Source organism: Telopea speciosissima, chromosome 10 (genome assembly GCF_018873765.1).
Source record: "Telopea speciosissima isolate NSW1024214 ecotype Mountain lineage chromosome 10, Tspe_v1, whole genome shotgun sequence".
In the NCBI taxonomy this organism is placed as follows: Eukaryota; Viridiplantae; Streptophyta; class Magnoliopsida; order Proteales; family Proteaceae; genus Telopea; species Telopea speciosissima.
In genome coordinates, this window is record NC_057925.1 from 58,744,778 (window position 1) to 58,762,433 (window position 17,656).

Below are 17,656 nucleotides of genomic sequence, written 5' to 3' on the forward strand. Positions count from 1 at the left end.
CATTACAATTAGGGAAAAAGAAAAACTACACCCATCAAAGGTCAATAATGTCTTCCCCCAATTTATGAACGATCAAAATTGTCTCTACTATTATGCAATATCCTCTCAACGCCATTCGAAGGCCTTGGTTTAGGGATTCTCCTTTGACTGTGCTAAAGGAAAACTCGGTCCTTTCAATTACAGATAAAATAAAATTTTATTTATTTGAAAAAAAAAAGAGATTTAATATCTAACTTTTTTTTGGATCTGTCCTAATCTATCCTATTCTATGAGAGTAGGGAAGATGTGAACCAAGAGTCGTCCTGGACGGATGGGCTTTAATGCTCCACACACTACCAAGTATGCTAGGCAATTCTTCCTAACTCCCTCTCCAAACCGTCTCTGCTTCTCCTTTCCAACTCCCCTTTCTCCTCTCCAATCCCTCTTTCAAGTTGTGTCTTCTCCATAACCGCTCTTTCCATCGTCTCTAAACCTAACACCATTTTCTGGAAATATCCAAAGTAGAGCTCCCACTCTCTCCATCTTGCTAACTTCTTCATGCATAAGCAAATTCTTTCCTGAGTTGTTGCATGGTTTGCAAGGAAGGGGATAAAGTGAAAATTACAAAATTATCACACTTACTAAAGACTGTTATAGTGGATCAGAGGGCAAAAAGGTAAGATCACAAGAGGTAAAAAGTAATTTGACACCTCAGGAGGTGTCAAGAAGAATTTTTCTTAATAATTGGGAAAATGATGGCCACGTTGGCAGTGGGTCCCTATATACAAACCATGCAACATCTTCTCCCATACTCCCATTGGCTTTGCGTGAGAGATTCCTTCCTACGTACACTGGCAGCACGTCCGATCATTTGCTTTTATCAATCTTTGTCAACGATTCCAATCCAATGGTCTTGCACAGTGTCTAGGAATAGAACCCAATACAATTCAGTAAAAACCGTTTCCTTTTCCACGCAGGGTGGGGGGGGGGTGTTCTTTTCCCTTACTACCCTTAATTTTATGTGATCTAGAACCTGGATGGGTTCATTTGGTCCAGATCAACCAAGTGGGTACTAACTGCTGTCCGATTGGAATATACACACAATTTAGCTACGTACATAGAGTGCAGTACTGGATCATTCCAATATCAAGGGAAAGCAATGGATACTGGATAGAGTAAACCCATGCTACATTTCCACCCCATGAACATGTGAAAACGAGCATTCCAACACACTTGAAGAGTTGAAGGCTTGAATTGACTATCGAAGCCCATTAATTAATTAAGAGATTAAAAAAATTAGTGAATTAGTCTTTATGGGATTTCGTAATTAGGGAGACAAAGATGTTTGGAAATCTCAAAACAAGACATGGACACGGAGACTGAGAGAGGGGGCTCAGTCTCTCTCTCTCTCTCTCTCTCTCTCTCTCTCTCACACATACACACTCGTGCTGTCTTGGAAATATAAAAGGATAGAAGAATGAATTCTGGTCAAGAGAAAAAAAAGAGCTTATTTGGGTGTGGCTGTTTTGATTTCTTGGAATTGTTTTTTCTTCTTATTTATTTATTTATTAATTGACATGGCATAATGTGTTTCATGTGTTGGTAAGATAACCCTGTAAGAATAGATGCATTAATTGTCCCCTAAGCCATGTTCTCCTTGTATTGAAACTGTGGCATATGAGAATTTCTAAAATGAATTCTCCCAAGAATTTTCATTCCAAAAGAGGACCTATATATTAGATATGGAATTTCTAAAATGAATTCTCCCAAGAATTTCATTCTACAAGTGGAGCTTTGAGCTAAGTAAAAAATTGTTTACATATGGGTTTTTTGAGGGGTTCTTGTCATCAATCTTTTACCTGCTAGTGGGTCAACATAGTTTACAGGAAAAAAGTAATTATGGTTTGAACAAAACTAAGAATTGGTTCTCTAAATGAAGTTCTTTATGTAGTGTTGGTTTTCTCTGAGGAATTGATATACTGGATTACCAATGTAGTTAGAAGTCAAGAGATCTAATTAAAGCACAATCCCCCAATTCCAAACCATTAATGTCCTATGTTTGATTTCTCCAATGCATCTCTTACAAAATTCCTTTGGGGAAGAGGAGACAAACTAGAACTAATTAAGGAATGAGAATTGTATAATTTTTAAGTAATGGGAAATTCAATAAGAAGTATGGGGGCTAGATCTCGTTTAAGTGCTCATAGCTCTTGAATCCTCAAGATAACGAAAATCCTAATTCCAAAGAACAAACTAACTGATTTGATTCAAAATTTCAAGAGGATTTTAATTTGTTCAAAAGGACTCTAATATAAGAAGGTCAGATTACAATAGAAAGAGAAAATTTTAATTCGTAAAAAATGACCCTAATATAAGGTCGGATTACAAAAAAAAAAGAAAACCTAAATAAAATAGGAAACAGACTGATATAGAAAAATAAAATAGGAGCCTAAAATTCTTAAATCGTGCACAAAACTTAAGAGGCCACCCAGTACACCCCCTTAAACATTTGAATTTGACCTCGAAAGAGAGCATTGGTTAACGTTTCCAAAAAGGTACTATGGCTTTCGTTATTCCATCCAAGTCAAAAGTTGCACTGGCAAATTAGTACTTTCGACCTGATCGATCGGTTGAACTTCTACCAGTCCAGCCGATCCAAAAATTCTTCAGAAATATCCTCTACATCAACTCCTTACAATTTCAATAAACTCTTGAGGATCCACACATAACCTTAAAGAAGCTTCAATTCCTACTTGATCCAAAATCAATGCAGAATTGAATATGAATTTGTGACCCAAAATTTAATTAAAATTCAGTCACCTAAACTTGTTGGATCATCTAAGTCTTCTTCAATTTATAAGAAGTCATGAAGCTTTACTAGATTACCAGATGATCCACTTCACATGAACAGTATATGAGCCTATACTTCCTGTTCCTTTTTTTTGTCTACTTAGAGTGATGGGACTTAAACAGAACGTACATGAGAAACCTTTCTAAATGGGTATTGTCCTTGAGCATGGACCCAAATATTGGCTGTCATTTCCCTAGATCTACTTCTCTCCCTAGAAATTTGGGACATTTAGGAGTTAAGGAAATACAAATTCAAAAAATGGTTTTAAGGGAAAAGTGATCCATACCCATTGCACCAGATTCAACAATCTTCCATCTACTTTTAATGTGCAGCAATTGCTTCATATTTCCAAACTTCAATTAGGCCTCTCTCTCTCTCTCTCTCTCTCTCTAGTTTTCAAAGGAAGCTCTCCACAATTCACCCAGTGCTTGAATTTGTTGGAATCCTTATATCCTGGATGGATTAAATTAGACACTAATGAATTGGTTCTAATTGAAGGAGTTAATATTGCTATAATTAGCTACAAGCAAGAAGATGTATCTGAGGGGTGTTCTCAGATTGAATAGTTGTGTGTACAAGTTAAATGTAGGTGTCACAGTGCTCTTCAGTCCCTGTCCTTCTATTTAATGTATGAACTGTAAACACTGATATCCAGTATATATATATAAAGGTAAGCCAAGCTATGGCAATAAAGCCTAAATTGATGATACACTCTCCCTTGTGGTTTTCCACAGAAATACAAATCATTTACAATGTCTCCAGAAGCTTTCACCTCTTAAATATATTCTTTTTGCCAATAATGCCATAAACCCATCTCATACCTTAACTTTTATATCAATGCCCCACCCGTTAGGGTGTTACCTGAAACGAAGGTGAATGCAGTAAAAGGATCTTGTAAGGTTTTGATTACAAGTTTTACGAATTTGAACGATCTTCTTCAATCTTTAGATATCTCGAGAGACTTTTCCACAGAGAACTCCACACCGCAAATTCTTGAGAATAGATAGAATCTCACAGAGAACACACTAGTAATTTGGTGAACAAGATTAATGGTGCAAGAATGAAATTAGGTTTTGGAGTGACTTAATTGTCTATATATAATCAGTCCCCACCTCCTAAAACACAGAGAGAGGGAAGAGACCCAAAGGGGAAAGGCCTAAGTGGCCAACCCAACTAATCCAATCAGCTGCCCCATGGGTGGGCACCAAACCCGAACCGGGTTTGCCGGGGAGGGGGGTTTAGATGGTAAGGCTTGGCACAATTAGGTTCCAATGCAAAGAGAGTGATAAGGGTTAGGTAGCCATGTTTGCCAGTGTTGCAGTAAAGATATTCCCTAGAACGTATATATGTTCTTAGTACTTGTCTTTATAAATCTCAGCTACGTATTTGGTTCTCTCCTCCTCATCTCCAAAGGTTCCAAAGAACAAACAGCTGTGTTAGATGTTGGCTACATATCGCTTTCTTTGCTTGGCTTCTCGGCTAAGTCTTCCTTTAGAATCACTTACTTGGCTTGTGTTTGGCTTTTGTTTTCCCACTTAAATGTTAGATCCCACCTTCAACCCCCATGACTTGAAATTTTATTTAAAAATGTATCTCTTTTTTAAAGAAAAAGGAAAAGAAAAGGTTTCTTCTTTTGGCTGATGTATACTTCAAACCCCACGTTTCTATAGGCCATACCAGGTAGGAATCTCTCTAGGTATAAACACAATTAAAGTTTAATAGTGTTTGATTAAGTATAATGCATCTTTCCTGTACCCCAAAGGGAAAACACAATAAAAGGGAAGGAGAAAGAACTATGAATCCTTAGCGGATGATTATGACTAAATTGTAGAAAAAACTGAGAACCTAAAAAGATGTAGAAAAGAATGAAAAACGCAAATAGTCACACAATGCAGACAATGATTTATGTGATTTGATAAGATTGTCTACGTCTACGGTGAGATGCTTCACTATCAATAGAGAACAGAGTTACAGCTGCTCGTCCTCACACTTCTCTCAGATTATTTACAGAGAAAGAACTCTCAATACAATCCATAGTGAAACCCTATACAAGTAACTTACTGACATATCTATACAACTTTTGGCCCCTGGGGCCTCTTAACGGCCCTTCAAAATCAGCCCACTTATGTAAAATGACAGAATACAAGACATCAAACCCTCAACACAAATCAAGATGCCTAATAACTTACAAACTATTGATTAATATAGCTAGTCAAGAACTTCTAGGGGATAATTAGGGAATTACATGGGCTTTCAAGGTTACATCAAATATCCATGCTTAATAAAATAAATCAGAGTACTCTTTACAAACTATATATTGATTTGCAGATAATTATGAATTTTAATGGGATGATTAAGTAATCAAAATGCTTATTGCATCAATGACCTAAAACCCATTATGCACCCAACCTAACCCCTATCTTGCAATGAAAAGTGTTGACCTTGATCAAGACTCAAAGAGAGAGAGAGAGAGACCCTAGTTAGCAAAACGTGTTTTGTTTTAAATGTGTTATCGTTTTTACTGTTTTAAACATGTTTTACCGTATGTTTGAAGAGAAGACGGCAAACGGCAAGCATTTCCGTTTTAAATGTGTTTAAAACACATTTTTTTTTTTTTTTGACATTTTTTAAAACTTTGGACTTGGTGAACAATGGCTTTAATTAACTAATCATATATCTCTGTCTCCTAAACTCTAATCAACCTGATTCTTTTACCAACTTAAAGATGACTTGAAGGGCTACATTTCTCATGATATCACCTTCTACTCAAGGTTAATGCACGGATCCCAAAATTGAATTACAAACTGATGCATATATTGAAAAGGGTTTCTAAAGCTAAGCCGCATTGCCCCCCAACAAAACTTTAGACATTATGGTGTAGGAATTGAGAATTGATATTTGATGTTATTAGATGACATGTCTAGGAACTTACAATGGGTTGAATATATATATATATAATTTAGCTAGATTAATTTTGGATGTTACAAATGTTCTGAACATTAGAAGCACATTCAATTTATATGAGAATAGTATCGCTTTTTTTGTTTTTTTTTTATTTAAAAATATAAGCGTTTAAAATCCGTATAGTTCATTTTCCGTTTTTTAACATTTTATATTTTTTGATCGCTTGTTAAATTTTTTTACCATTTAAAACCCATATCGTCCATTTCCATTTTTTTTGCCATTCTTATTTTTTGTTAACTATGAGAGAGACCATGAATCTATAACAAAAGATGTTTAAGAGACTGAAACATGGATCACCAAAAGAGCCATGGTTGCCCTTAAAATATGGTTAGTATTAATTAAGAGATGATATTAGTGGTCAGTAACACTTTTTGGTTGCCACTTGCAATGCATGGGATTGAGGTACCGAAGCCAAGCCCAAGCCGGTGAGTTGATGCAGAAAGAGAGAGAGAGAGGGGTTGGTGGATGACGGCAAGAACAGTAACCTGGATGTTTTGCATGTAAGTATGTATGGGCAGGCAGGTAAGAGGGGGGGGGGGGAGGAGTATAAAAGACACTGATGATGAGTGGGGTTTGAGACAGTGAATCAACTCAGTACTCAGCCGAGCCGACCAAAGCTCTTCCACCGAAGCAAATGCCGGGATGGTATGACTGTGAACCTACTCCTCCTACTTCTCTCTCTCTCTCTCTCTCTCTCTACCTGCATCCCGAGCAAGACTAGATTGGGAGGAAAAAGTGGAAGAACCAAAAATGTGGGATTGTACTTCTTTGCATGTTTTGCTTTGCTTTGCTGTGCTTGGCTTGCAGTGTTATACAATCTTTACCCATCTCGAATGGGTTGGGAGACAACCTCCAACCCTAATCTCTGATCCTGTCTTTCCTCGTTTTTTTTTTTAAGCCCTCTTTTCTTTAATTTTTTTTACTCTATTTCATATCCTCTTTTTCCTCCATTTCTCTTCTTGGGTATGTGGTGAAAGGAAAAAACCCTTCTTCCCAATTAATTTTTTATTTCCACCACAATCCCCAACAAGGAGCATTGTTCTTACTAGTCCCAATATTATCTCATTCTCTCACCTCTCCCTCTTTCTCTCTTCCCCCCTTCTCATGCTATTTCTTCTCTCCCCCTTCTTCTACTCTCCAACCTTTTATTAATCCAGTTATTTTTACTCTCCACCCTTTTTACACTTTTGAGTGATCTGTATTTTTCTGTTAGGTTCTTATACTCTCCACCCTTTTTTTACACTTTTGAGTGATCTGTATTTTCGGTTAGGTTCTCTCTCTCTCTCTCTCTCTCTCACGCTTTTTGGGCTTTGGTGATTTTCTTACAATATACTGTACTTCATACCCCTCTCCCTCTCTCTCTCTCTAGAGTTTATAATAACCTGCCCATCCAACCAAACTGTCTCCCTTCTCATCTTTCACCATGGCAGACCCATACTCCAATTTCTTCTCTGGATGGTACAACTTCAATCCTTTTTTCCACCATTTCTCTTCTTCTTCTTCTTCTTCCCCTTCATCCTCTTCTTCAAACCCATCTCATCCTCCTTATGCATACAATTCCTGCAATTATTTCAACAACAACAACAACAACAACAACTCCTTCATTCACTCTCAGTCATCCCCACCTGGCTCTCCTCCTATCAGAGAAGCACTTCCCCTTCTCAGTCTAAGCCCAACAAGACATGAAGAAGAAGAACCCTCCTGTAGTGCCATGGAAGAGGATCAAAACAAAGCCAAAGAAGGCAGTTTCTATTCTAATGGTATTGCTGATGATGATGATGAAACTGTGACTGTTGCCCTACATATAGGGCTCCCAAGCCCTACTGCTGCTGATCTGATCTCTAGAGTTTCTTCCTCATCTACAGAGATGATGAATACAGATAAGGAAGGAGTTAGTGTTGTTTCTGGGTATCAACCTAATAGACTCAACAAAGGGCAGTACTGGATCCCTACCCCTTCTCAGATTCTAATTGGTCCTACTCAGTTCTCATGTCCTGTTTGCTGCAAGACCTTCAACAGATACAACAACATGCAGGTATGTTTACTACTCACATGAACCCAACACCCAACAACCTAGCTCTCCTTTCCTTTTAATTTTTTGAGAAAGAAGTGAAAACCCAATTCCTTTTTTTTTTTTGTTTTTTTTTTTGTTTTTGCTCCTCTTTCTCTCTCTCTCTCTCTTTGAGTCTTCTTGGTCATAACTCATGTGGGTACTTCCTCCTTTAAAAAAAATTTATTTTCTTCTAGTTTTTGTATTTATATTTTTTTGATCTTTTCCCATTTGCATGGCTTGTGGGTTTTGGAGTTTGAATATATTTATCTGGTCCAACTGAGACTCAGATCAGGGTTTTTCTTTTAGTGATTGAACAACAGATTTCTACCCAAAAAAAAAATAAAAAAATAAAAAAATTGAACAACAGATCAGGCAATGTTCCTTATGATTTAGTACTTATTTGAAGTTTGTGTTCATACAATACACATTCTTTAACATCAACTCCCTTGTTTTGAGTTTTTCTTCCTTCTATTTGATCATTGAGGGAGGACCTGAAGGGAAGAACAGAAACAAGCTTTCTATCAAATATCAATTTGGTGGAGGAAAGATGGAGAACCTCTTTGTTTCCCATAATTTCCTGAAAAATTCTAATTTATTCGGAGGTTAAGCCCTTAACTTATAGCAAGAATTCATTCAAAATTCACTTCAGAAAGAAAAAGTAGAAATTAAGAAACACCAAATAGAAACTCTCCAGTCTTTCTGCCTTTGTAGTTTAAAGGAAGAAAAATACTGTTGCATCTCAGAGTGAGATCACAATCTTCAAAACCAATCAGTGCCTTAACAAAGAACAAATTATATAATATGTTCCTAGGATTCCAACTAAAAAGAATAATGATTAAAATTGTTTTAGAAGTTCTAGTTGGATTCTGTGGATTACTTATTCTTCTACTTTTCTTATAATTTACAGCTGTTGCTTTTATTTTACCTTTTTTTTTTCTTCTTCTTTGCTGATTATATTCTCTCCTTGTGTTTGTGTGTATGTGGGGTGGGTGGGAAATGCTTGTTTTTACAGATGCATATGTGGGGGCATGGATCACAGTATAGGAAAGGGCCTGAGTCTCTAAGGGGGACCCAACCAACGGCAATGCTCAGACTACCTTGCTATTGTTGTGCACCAGGGTGTAGGAACAACATAGATCACCCAAGGGCAAAGCCTCTCAAGGACTTTAGAACTCTCCAAACCCATTACAAAAGAAAGCATGGAATAAAGCCCTTCATGTGTAGGAAATGTGGTAAGGCCTTTGCAGTGAGAGGTGATTGGAGAACTCATGAGAAGAATTGTGGTAAGCTGTGGTATTGCATATGTGGATCTGATTTCAAACATAAAAGGTCTCTCAAGGACCACATCAAAGCTTTTGGACATGGTCATGCAGCTTATGGAATTGATTGTTTTGAAGAAGAAGATGAACCCGCTTCCGAAATCGAGCAAGACGAAGAATCCTTGCAGTGATAGATACAGATGAATTGGGTCTTAAATTTGGTGAAATCTCCGTCTAATGCCCCATTTTTAAGGATGAGTTCTACTCAAGTCTCAAACAAGTGGTGGTATCAGAGTATGGTTTTTATCTTTCCTTTTTCACTTTCTCCATCTCTTCTTATTAGTGTAGCCTGTAGAGAACCCAAAAGAGGCAAATACATCATCAATGTTAAGACCAAGTTCCTGTAAATCCATTTTGCTTTATCAGTTCCTGACTACATGTGTATGGTTTCCCTTTTTCTCTTTTTCTGCTTTTAGAGTCTCCTATCTTTAGTAATATGGACTGTGATGAATTGAATAATCTAAATATTCCTTAAGAATAGAAGCTTAAGCTGTTCAGAAGTTCAGTTTTTTTTTTTTTTTTCCCTTCATTGATTTAATGTAGTAACTGATGATGCTCAGTTGCACGTACCAACAAACCCATTAAAGAAGCTTAATCTTTAATGGCTGAACTTCTCATCTCTCTTAAATGCATGTAGGTGCACACATATCATTCATTCACTTGAGGCTCTTCAACTGGAGAGCTATGGTATTAAGCTTCCAAGAGGTCACCCATCTTAGTACTATTCTTGCCCAAATACACTTAACTACAGAGTTCTGATGGAATCTGGTGCATTAGTGCTGGTATAATCGCACCTGGATGAGATCCAGTGCATTTGTTAATATATGGGGTATGGATGATCTCTTTTTTCCCCCCCTCCCATCTAGTGATTAGAATACATGAAATCTACAAATCCTGAAATGGGTATGTAGGCTATAGGTTCCATGGATATATAACAAAGAAGACCATTGAAGGATATTCCATTCCATCCCACTCCAAATGTAGTTGGGATAGGCTTTTCAACCTCCACAAATGCATCAGCTTTTTGAGGGTATATAGTAGTGGGTTTGTTGATGGATGGAACATATACCATGTGAGATTCACTAAGGCTTGGGAATTCAAATAAAATGATTAGCTTCCAAGAGAGAGAGAGAGAGAATAGAATTTCAAATATAGAAGAGAAGATGGGTAGGGTGCAACAATAATAGTTATAAGGTTGGAGCCTTGGAGGGTATGGAATGGATCTTCCTAGCAGCTTTGTTCAACCTTGAACAGACAGAGAGAGAGAGAGAGAGAGAGGGATTGGTTTGGGTTTATTTGCGACATTTTCTGAGTTTCTCTACAGTACACCCTCTTGGTGATGGACCCCTACGACTGTTTCATGGATAGATTGACAAGACTTTTCGAAGCTCCCTTTGACTGCTCTCTCTCTCTCTCTCTCTTTCTCTGTGCTGTATTTACTTTTCTCTCTTTTTTACGTAGCCGGCCTTTGGATTTTCACTTTCAAACGAGGTAAGCATTTGGCAGTCTTTTAATTGCTACCTATTAGTATTTGTAGGTATTTCTACAGAACAGTTATTTCATTGATGAATACGATGACAATAATGTAACAGCCAGTGTTATCTGCTTAAAGCAATACTGATACAAGTTTACATGCATGCGAAGTTGAATTTTTATCCTCTCAGGTTTCCTGTCAGGTCAGGTTCGTAGGTTCCTCTCATAGGAAGGGCGGAAATGACGACCTCACCCCCACCCGGGTAGTGTGTTCGGGCAGGGGTGAAGTTATCATTTTCGGTCCCCTATGAGAGGAACCTACAAACCTGACCGGGCAGGGAATCTGAGAGGAGTCCTGAGAAGTTGAGCTTGAGTCAATTTCATCCCTAGCATTCAACCCTTTTGGGGTTCTACGTGGAAGTAATAATTCCACTTTGGATGTGAGTAGTTTGATGTGAAGATGTATAGGTACTTGAACACCCTATCTGTCTTACCCAAATCCCTAACAAGTGGTATTAGAGCACTTTATACGTATTTGGAAACCCATACCTTTTTAGGAAGAAACACCCAAAAATTAAGTTTTTTTTTTTGGTAATAAGAGGATATTTTATTTAGTAAATATGGAACATCTCAAGGACTGGAGAGTAAACATAATTTTTGCAACCGAGGAGTGGAATTATGCCAAATCGTCGTGCATGTAATTAACAATGCCTTCTAAGTCAGGGAGTCAGCCACACTGTTTATCTCTCTTGGATTAATAAAATTGAAAATACAAGTAGCAAACAAAGATGATAAAGATAAGATATCACCAACAATTGGCCGATAACCCAAACCGACGAATTGGGTTCACACCACTAGGTTTGATTGTATTTATAATTGATATTGTTGTTGGAAGGTTAGACTACACAATAATCTATGACTCTAATACTTAAAGGAATGCAGATATATGTTTGAAAGAAGATTTTGTTTTTTTGTTCTAATTTTCAAACAATCTACATTATCTTTTTGGCATTTCTTTAATAAAGAAAAGAGATGAGGAGGGTGTGTAGGGTTGAGTTTGGAAGGGGGGACTTACAAGGGATTGCATTGTCTACCCTTCTAAGCCCCTTAAAAATTGAGTTAATTAAGCCTTCCCTACTTAACACCCCAAGACTATTTCTTAATTTCCTTTTATCTTTGTAATTAACTTTAAAATTACATGTATTAGCATGACTTTGTCAAGGAGACCAAGCATCCCTTATAAAAAGTATATATTTTAACCTATCCCTTCTATTAACATTCCAACACTAGGGGGACAACTTTGTCTCCCTTTGGCTCGAATCACAAGTCTATTTCTTGTTCCAAGAGAAACTAAATCGATCTCCAACTAAAAAACTGAAATTGAAGTTAGAAACCTAAAACTCATCAACCATATACATATGTATAAATTAACCCCTCTAGAAGAGTGAACCCTTGTGATTGGTTATTAGGAGAACCCAATAAGGAAAAGAAAAGGGGAAGGGAAAAGGCAAAGATTATCTTGACCCATAATCCACCTTTTGAAACAAGAAAAAGTAAAAGAATAAATAAATAAATGAAAAAAGGTAGAGTAAAACCAAAAAACCTTCTTTTGGACTATGCCAAGAAATGACCTTTTTTTTCATTATTTTTCATTATTATCATCCTTGACCATATGCTTTGTTTTTCATTCATTTCTTATGTTAAAGTTGTCTTGCTTTGGATGTCTTTGAGATTCTCCAAGTTGTAGGTATTGGGTTTCTCTTTGTTAAAAGAATATTGCAGAGAAACTTCAAACTCAAGAGAGAGAGAGAGAGTTTCTAGGCTTTTCTCTAGGTGGGGAGTGTGGAGAAAGCCATGTTTGACGTTCTTGGCATGATTCTAAGGTATCAAATCAAAGGGTATTTTGATTCCAAACCAAAACTAAAAGATCCACTAGAGAGAGATAAAATCAAGGTCTACTTGCAAAAGATCATACTTAGAAAGAACAATACCCAAATCAAAGTTAAAGAAACCCATGACTCAAAACCCTAAAAAGCAATTATTTTATAAAAAGAGGAAATCAATTCTAGAAAAAACACATTTTAAGTAAATTCGTCTTCTTGTGTGTGTTTGTTGGCCAACTTCATATATATATATATATATATATATATATATATATATATATATATATCCTTTGTGGTAGGTCGTGTATGTTCTTCATGAAGAACAAACCCTGCCTTTTACTTGCCAGTCTTTGTTTGGGTGCCTTTGGACATAATAGAGAAATTGGAATCTCACCTAAGCATAATCCTGACACTTGTCATCAAAGATGGCAGTTTATTTGTATTTCTTCCCATAACCCTAGCTAGCTACATCTCTACACTAGGTGACAACAAAAATATTAATTTAGGGTTTCCACCAATAAGAGAGGAGTGAGAGGTATATAAGATTGAAGTGGGGCCCACATCAAAATGAACTGTTCACAAGAGAGAAAAAACCCTTTTGTAGCTATAACTGCAGGCCTCCTAGTGTAGGCAGAAGATCTAACACTACAAAGATATACCAAAGAATTTGCATTTCTCATATTGAATGCAAGAAAAGACAAATTTATGATATGCCACCAAAATATTGTAAGGATACAATACATGTGTGAGAATGATCCACCTTCCTCTTATATGATAAAATTGTAATTATTGCATGATTGAAAGAAACATAGAAAAAGATACATCATATATGCAATGCCCTACCTAGCATGCCTAAAGAAACACATCATTGATTGAATCTTCTTCTACTTTTTTTTAAGCTACTTCCCATTAAAGATGCATGAATTGAGACAATAAATAAACAAATAATGACAGATGTTTTTTTTTTTTTTTTTTTTTTTTTTTGTAAAATAGAAATTTATTGAATAAAAGAGCCATGTGAACAGACTGTAACTTCAGACAAACAAAGATTATGAAACTACGAAATGGAACACGGTAAATCTGTCATACACACAACATTCAGAGCCCAAGAAATACACTGAAACAAAATCGAAACAAAAGAAGGAGATCGAAAGATGCTTCACATCATCAATGACAGATGATAGAAAACCAAAGAAATAAAACCATTGAAATTTATTTATTATACTAACATGATAAACTAAATTAAAAATTATATGGGAGAAAGTTTTCTTTCATCACGCAGTGAAGGTTTACTATATCATCTTAGGATTCACAAACGCCTATAGGGTTTTAGTATGTTTTCCAAAATACTCTCCCATGCCCATCTAAAGCTCCATCGTGAATAGATTCCCATTCACCATGACATAAGGAAAACTCAGTCCAAACTATATTTAAACTAAACCTATTTACTATAGGATGAAAATAGATTGATGCAAGCAATAGTTCCTTCTACTTGGATTTTTTTTTGTTTTAGGGGGGGGGGGAGTGTAATTAGATAAAGTATATGAGACTTTTGGGAGCTCTTTAGTCACTTAAACAAATTGGAATGGAAAGTTCATTTACAATATGAAAGTGGTACCGAGTATAAACTCTCCCAAAAGTGAATTCAACTATGTCCACACAGCTAAATGCTTGGAGAATGATTTTATTGTTGAAAAGTACATTCAGTTTTACCTATTTCCTAGCAACCAAACAGAACCTAAAGAATCCATGCTTTGCTACTCATAAGGTGTTTGATTTTCTCTTCTTCTTGGATTGAGGTTCTACCCCAAACGAAATCCTAGGTTATGTTTTCCACTCTTATTGAGTACAAACATTTTCTACATTTTTTTTTTGAAAAAAAAAAAGAAATTCATTATTAATTGCTTGGTAAATCATCCATGTATTCTATTCCTTTAATGCACGCAAAAAATTTCTCTAATTTGTTTTTTTTAATTTATTTATTTTAGTTAAAACAAAGGGAAGATAAAAATTTTTCTTGTTTTTATATATTACAGAAGAAAGTAGAAAATGGATTGAAAAACAATTTTAAGAAGATGCCACAATTATTAAAACTATTCTAAATTGGGAGTTTCTTTTTAAAATCTAATCAATTACATTCATTGCTTAGCTAACACTAGAAGAAGAAAATTTTGATAGTTACGTTCATGAGAACTTCCATGCATGCTACTTTATCCAAACAAAGAGCAATCAAGATTGCTTTTGATCATGGGTTCCTTTCCTTGACTCGAGCACTACTATGAAAATTCCTTAAGGAATGGTAGCCCCACACTCTTGATAGGAGTATATATGAACTATGGTCCCAATGGATGCCTAGTAGTGCCTTGGGCCTCATTTCATTAATATTAGTTAAGAGCTACTTTGGATAATTAAATTTAATATATAGTTCATAAACAAAAATTTAGTCCATTTTTCAAGTTTGATCAAAATTTTCCTTAGAGAAGTAGTAGACATTTCTGATTAGTATGACTTGATAAAGGAAGAAAAAAGGATGACCCAATTTATGGTACCCAAATAAAAAAATTTCTGAAAAATCATCGACGCTGTAAAGGTCATCAAGCTTGTATTTATTTATACTTCTTACATCTCAATGGATTTTTTATAAGTTTTTCCATTTAAAATGTTTCAACTCCTAAATTTGTTATACACTATTAATCACTAAGTAGTTTGACCAAAAGGTTTGAGTTTTAGAACACTACTAATCTAATCCAAATGTCCAAACATTTAAAGAGGCAATGGATGTTTAGGTGGGTCTAATGGGAATTATGGGTCATAGGGTCCATTCCAGAGATGGGCCTCCAATCTATCATATCTTTTTCAGAGACAAAAATAAGTTGAAGATAAAAAGAGCTTTTTTTTTTTTACCAAAGAATGAAGTAGAAAGGAAAAGAAGATAGAAAAGAGCTCCTTCACCAGTTTCCTCGAAGGCCCTTCTTCCCAGTCCACTTAAATAAAAGATGAAAAAGTACTTTACTTGAAAATGAAAGATATGCCCAAGAAGCTGATCAGCTCAGGTTTCTAAGATATTTTTTCTTTAAACAATAATTACAGTATCACCCCAATTATGTTCTAACCAATGTGCTGAAACCAAAACCATCTTCGATCATAGATTGAATATTAATTCATGTATCATTGAGTCAACCACCAGGCATCAAACAGTTTTTTCTTAAAGAGTATGGGGTATTAATAACTAAGATTTGTACATCATAAACTAAGAGTTGAACAAGAACAAGAGAGAGAGAGAGAGAGAGTGGGAGCTCGCTCTGAGGTGGACTCTTTGATGCCAAAGTCAGTAATCTGGCCACTAATAGTGTGAACTAAGATTTGAGTGAGTAGTTAGGTGAGAGTAATAAATGCGATTAGGCATCCCGTTACTTTGTACAATGCCCTTATATTTATTGATGTATGGCGCTAGATTGGGTATCTTATTGAAGAAGTAAAGTAAATTCTCCCATGGAAGGTCCCTTATCAAATGGTGGCTATGTGAGGAGAGTTCAAGCTTCGATGGATGACAACAGTATTCACCTCAATCTTCCACTTTGACTGGACCTTGTGCCATGCGTCAATAATCCATTGGTGGACCATTTTTATGCATATCAGTTATACATTATTAGACACAATAAGTAGTATCAATAAGAAAATCCCATTAGATAATGTCAACTCTAAGCTATTAAAAAAAAAAAGAGGGTAAATTACACGTCACCCCTTGATTTTCAAATAAAACTCAGATCACCCCCTGGTTTAGACTCCAATATGACAAATTAGTCCCTATTGTTAGTTTTATGCTGTTAAGTGATGATGTCAGCCAATTAAATAAAATTAAATCCCTAAACTACCCTTGACCAATGTTAAAGATGAAGGAAGGGTAGTATTGTAAATTTAAGTCTACTTTAGTACAAGGGTAAAATAGTCCTTTCACACCAATAACTAACAACAGACTAACACCATTACTGTAAAGGGGTGATTTGAGTTTTTTCAAAAACCAGAGGGTGATCTGAGTTTCATTTGAAAACCAGGGGTTGACGTGTAATTTACCCAAAAAAAAAAAAAACCATAACTTTGAAAGACAAAGAAAAAGAAATCAAGAAAGGGTATACCGAATTCACTTTCCTCTTTACCTACCAATTTTAAGACAATCTAAGACATTATTGTTGGCCTTATGCCTCATTTGTACCTATTGAGTTTCATTATCAAATGGATCATACATAAAATAAAAATAGACCAACATCAGCTTAAACAATTGTCATAGTAATGAATCCCACTGTAAAATTTTATGTTTCTTGTTTTTTACTTCATTTTGGACAAACTCTATAATTAGGTATTTTGTACTATTCATTCTCTTTTAAAAATTTCCTATTTTACATCAACACATATGGAGCCTAAGTTGGAATGTTTGGTATCAAGAAAGTGGTAAAATTTGAACCAAATCTAGGTATCCTAAAATTGACCTTAGAAATCCCATACATTTTTAAACCAAAATAAAAGCTTAATAAGGGGGAAGAAAGATTAAATCTAAAAACTTTTAAGTATTCCTTTATGGGTTCCCTTCCTTTGTTGTGAAATGTGAATCAAAACGGAAAGGAAGTGAAAACTACAAAAGTTCATCTTCCTCACTTGGTCCATTCAAATACGACAAATTATAAACCATGAGTTTGAATTTGAACCAAGCAAACCAACAAACCAGGTAATTATAGTCCTAAAAACACAATAAGTCATTGGGTCCCTAACCTAAGTACCATTCTTGTGGTCCAAAATCCTAAACGTTCCCTTATTTCAATAAAAGGCAAAATGATGGAAGGACCTCCATTCCCATCATTGTGCCACAAAAATAATAGTGTTTATTATTTTTTCTGTAAATATAATTAATTTTATTTGAAAGAAAAAAAAAAAGGCAAAAGGTTTCGTGCACGACTGTACACATTGGATGCGGACGATGGTTCCCTTGAAATACCCAGATTACCCCCTCCGGCCCCTATTTTACAATTCTCGATGGGGCTTCCACGACTTTACATGAATCCCTTTCTCATAAAAAATTATTAATTTGTCGAAGTAATGCGTTTAATGAAACGCTTTAATTTAAAAGCCCTTCTTGTTC

At 35.7% G+C, this 17,656-nt stretch overlaps 1 protein-coding gene and 1 pseudogene across 1 annotated transcript; one reads left to right on the forward strand and one right to left on the reverse strand.

The window, feature by feature from the left end:
- Window positions 1-7,109: 7,109 nt before the first annotated feature.
- LOC122642149 (zinc finger protein WIP2) lies at window positions 7,110-9,333 on the forward strand. The gene is made up of 2 exons (XM_043835569.1): window positions 7,110-7,829; window positions 8,860-9,333. Exons 1-2 carry the CDS (start codon window positions 7,218-7,220, stop codon window positions 9,295-9,297), a joined length of 1,050 nt encoding a protein of 349 aa, XP_043691504.1. The 5' UTR covers window positions 7,110-7,217; the 3' UTR covers window positions 9,298-9,333.
- Window positions 9,334-9,842: 509 nt separating this feature from the next.
- Window positions 9,843-9,962, reverse strand: LOC122644324 (annotated as a pseudogene).
- Between the last annotated feature and the right edge of the window lie 7,694 nt (window positions 9,963-17,656).

Excerpts from the sequence above, each read along its gene's own strand:
- LOC122642149 (XM_043835569.1), top strand. The coding sequence starts at position 7,218 with ATGGCAGACCCATACTCCAATTTCTTCTCTGGATGGTACAACTTCAAT. Across the intron at positions 7,830-8,859 it reads ACAGATACAACAACATGCAG|ATGCATATGTGGGGGCATGG; the intron begins GTATGTTTACTA and ends TTGTTTTTACAG.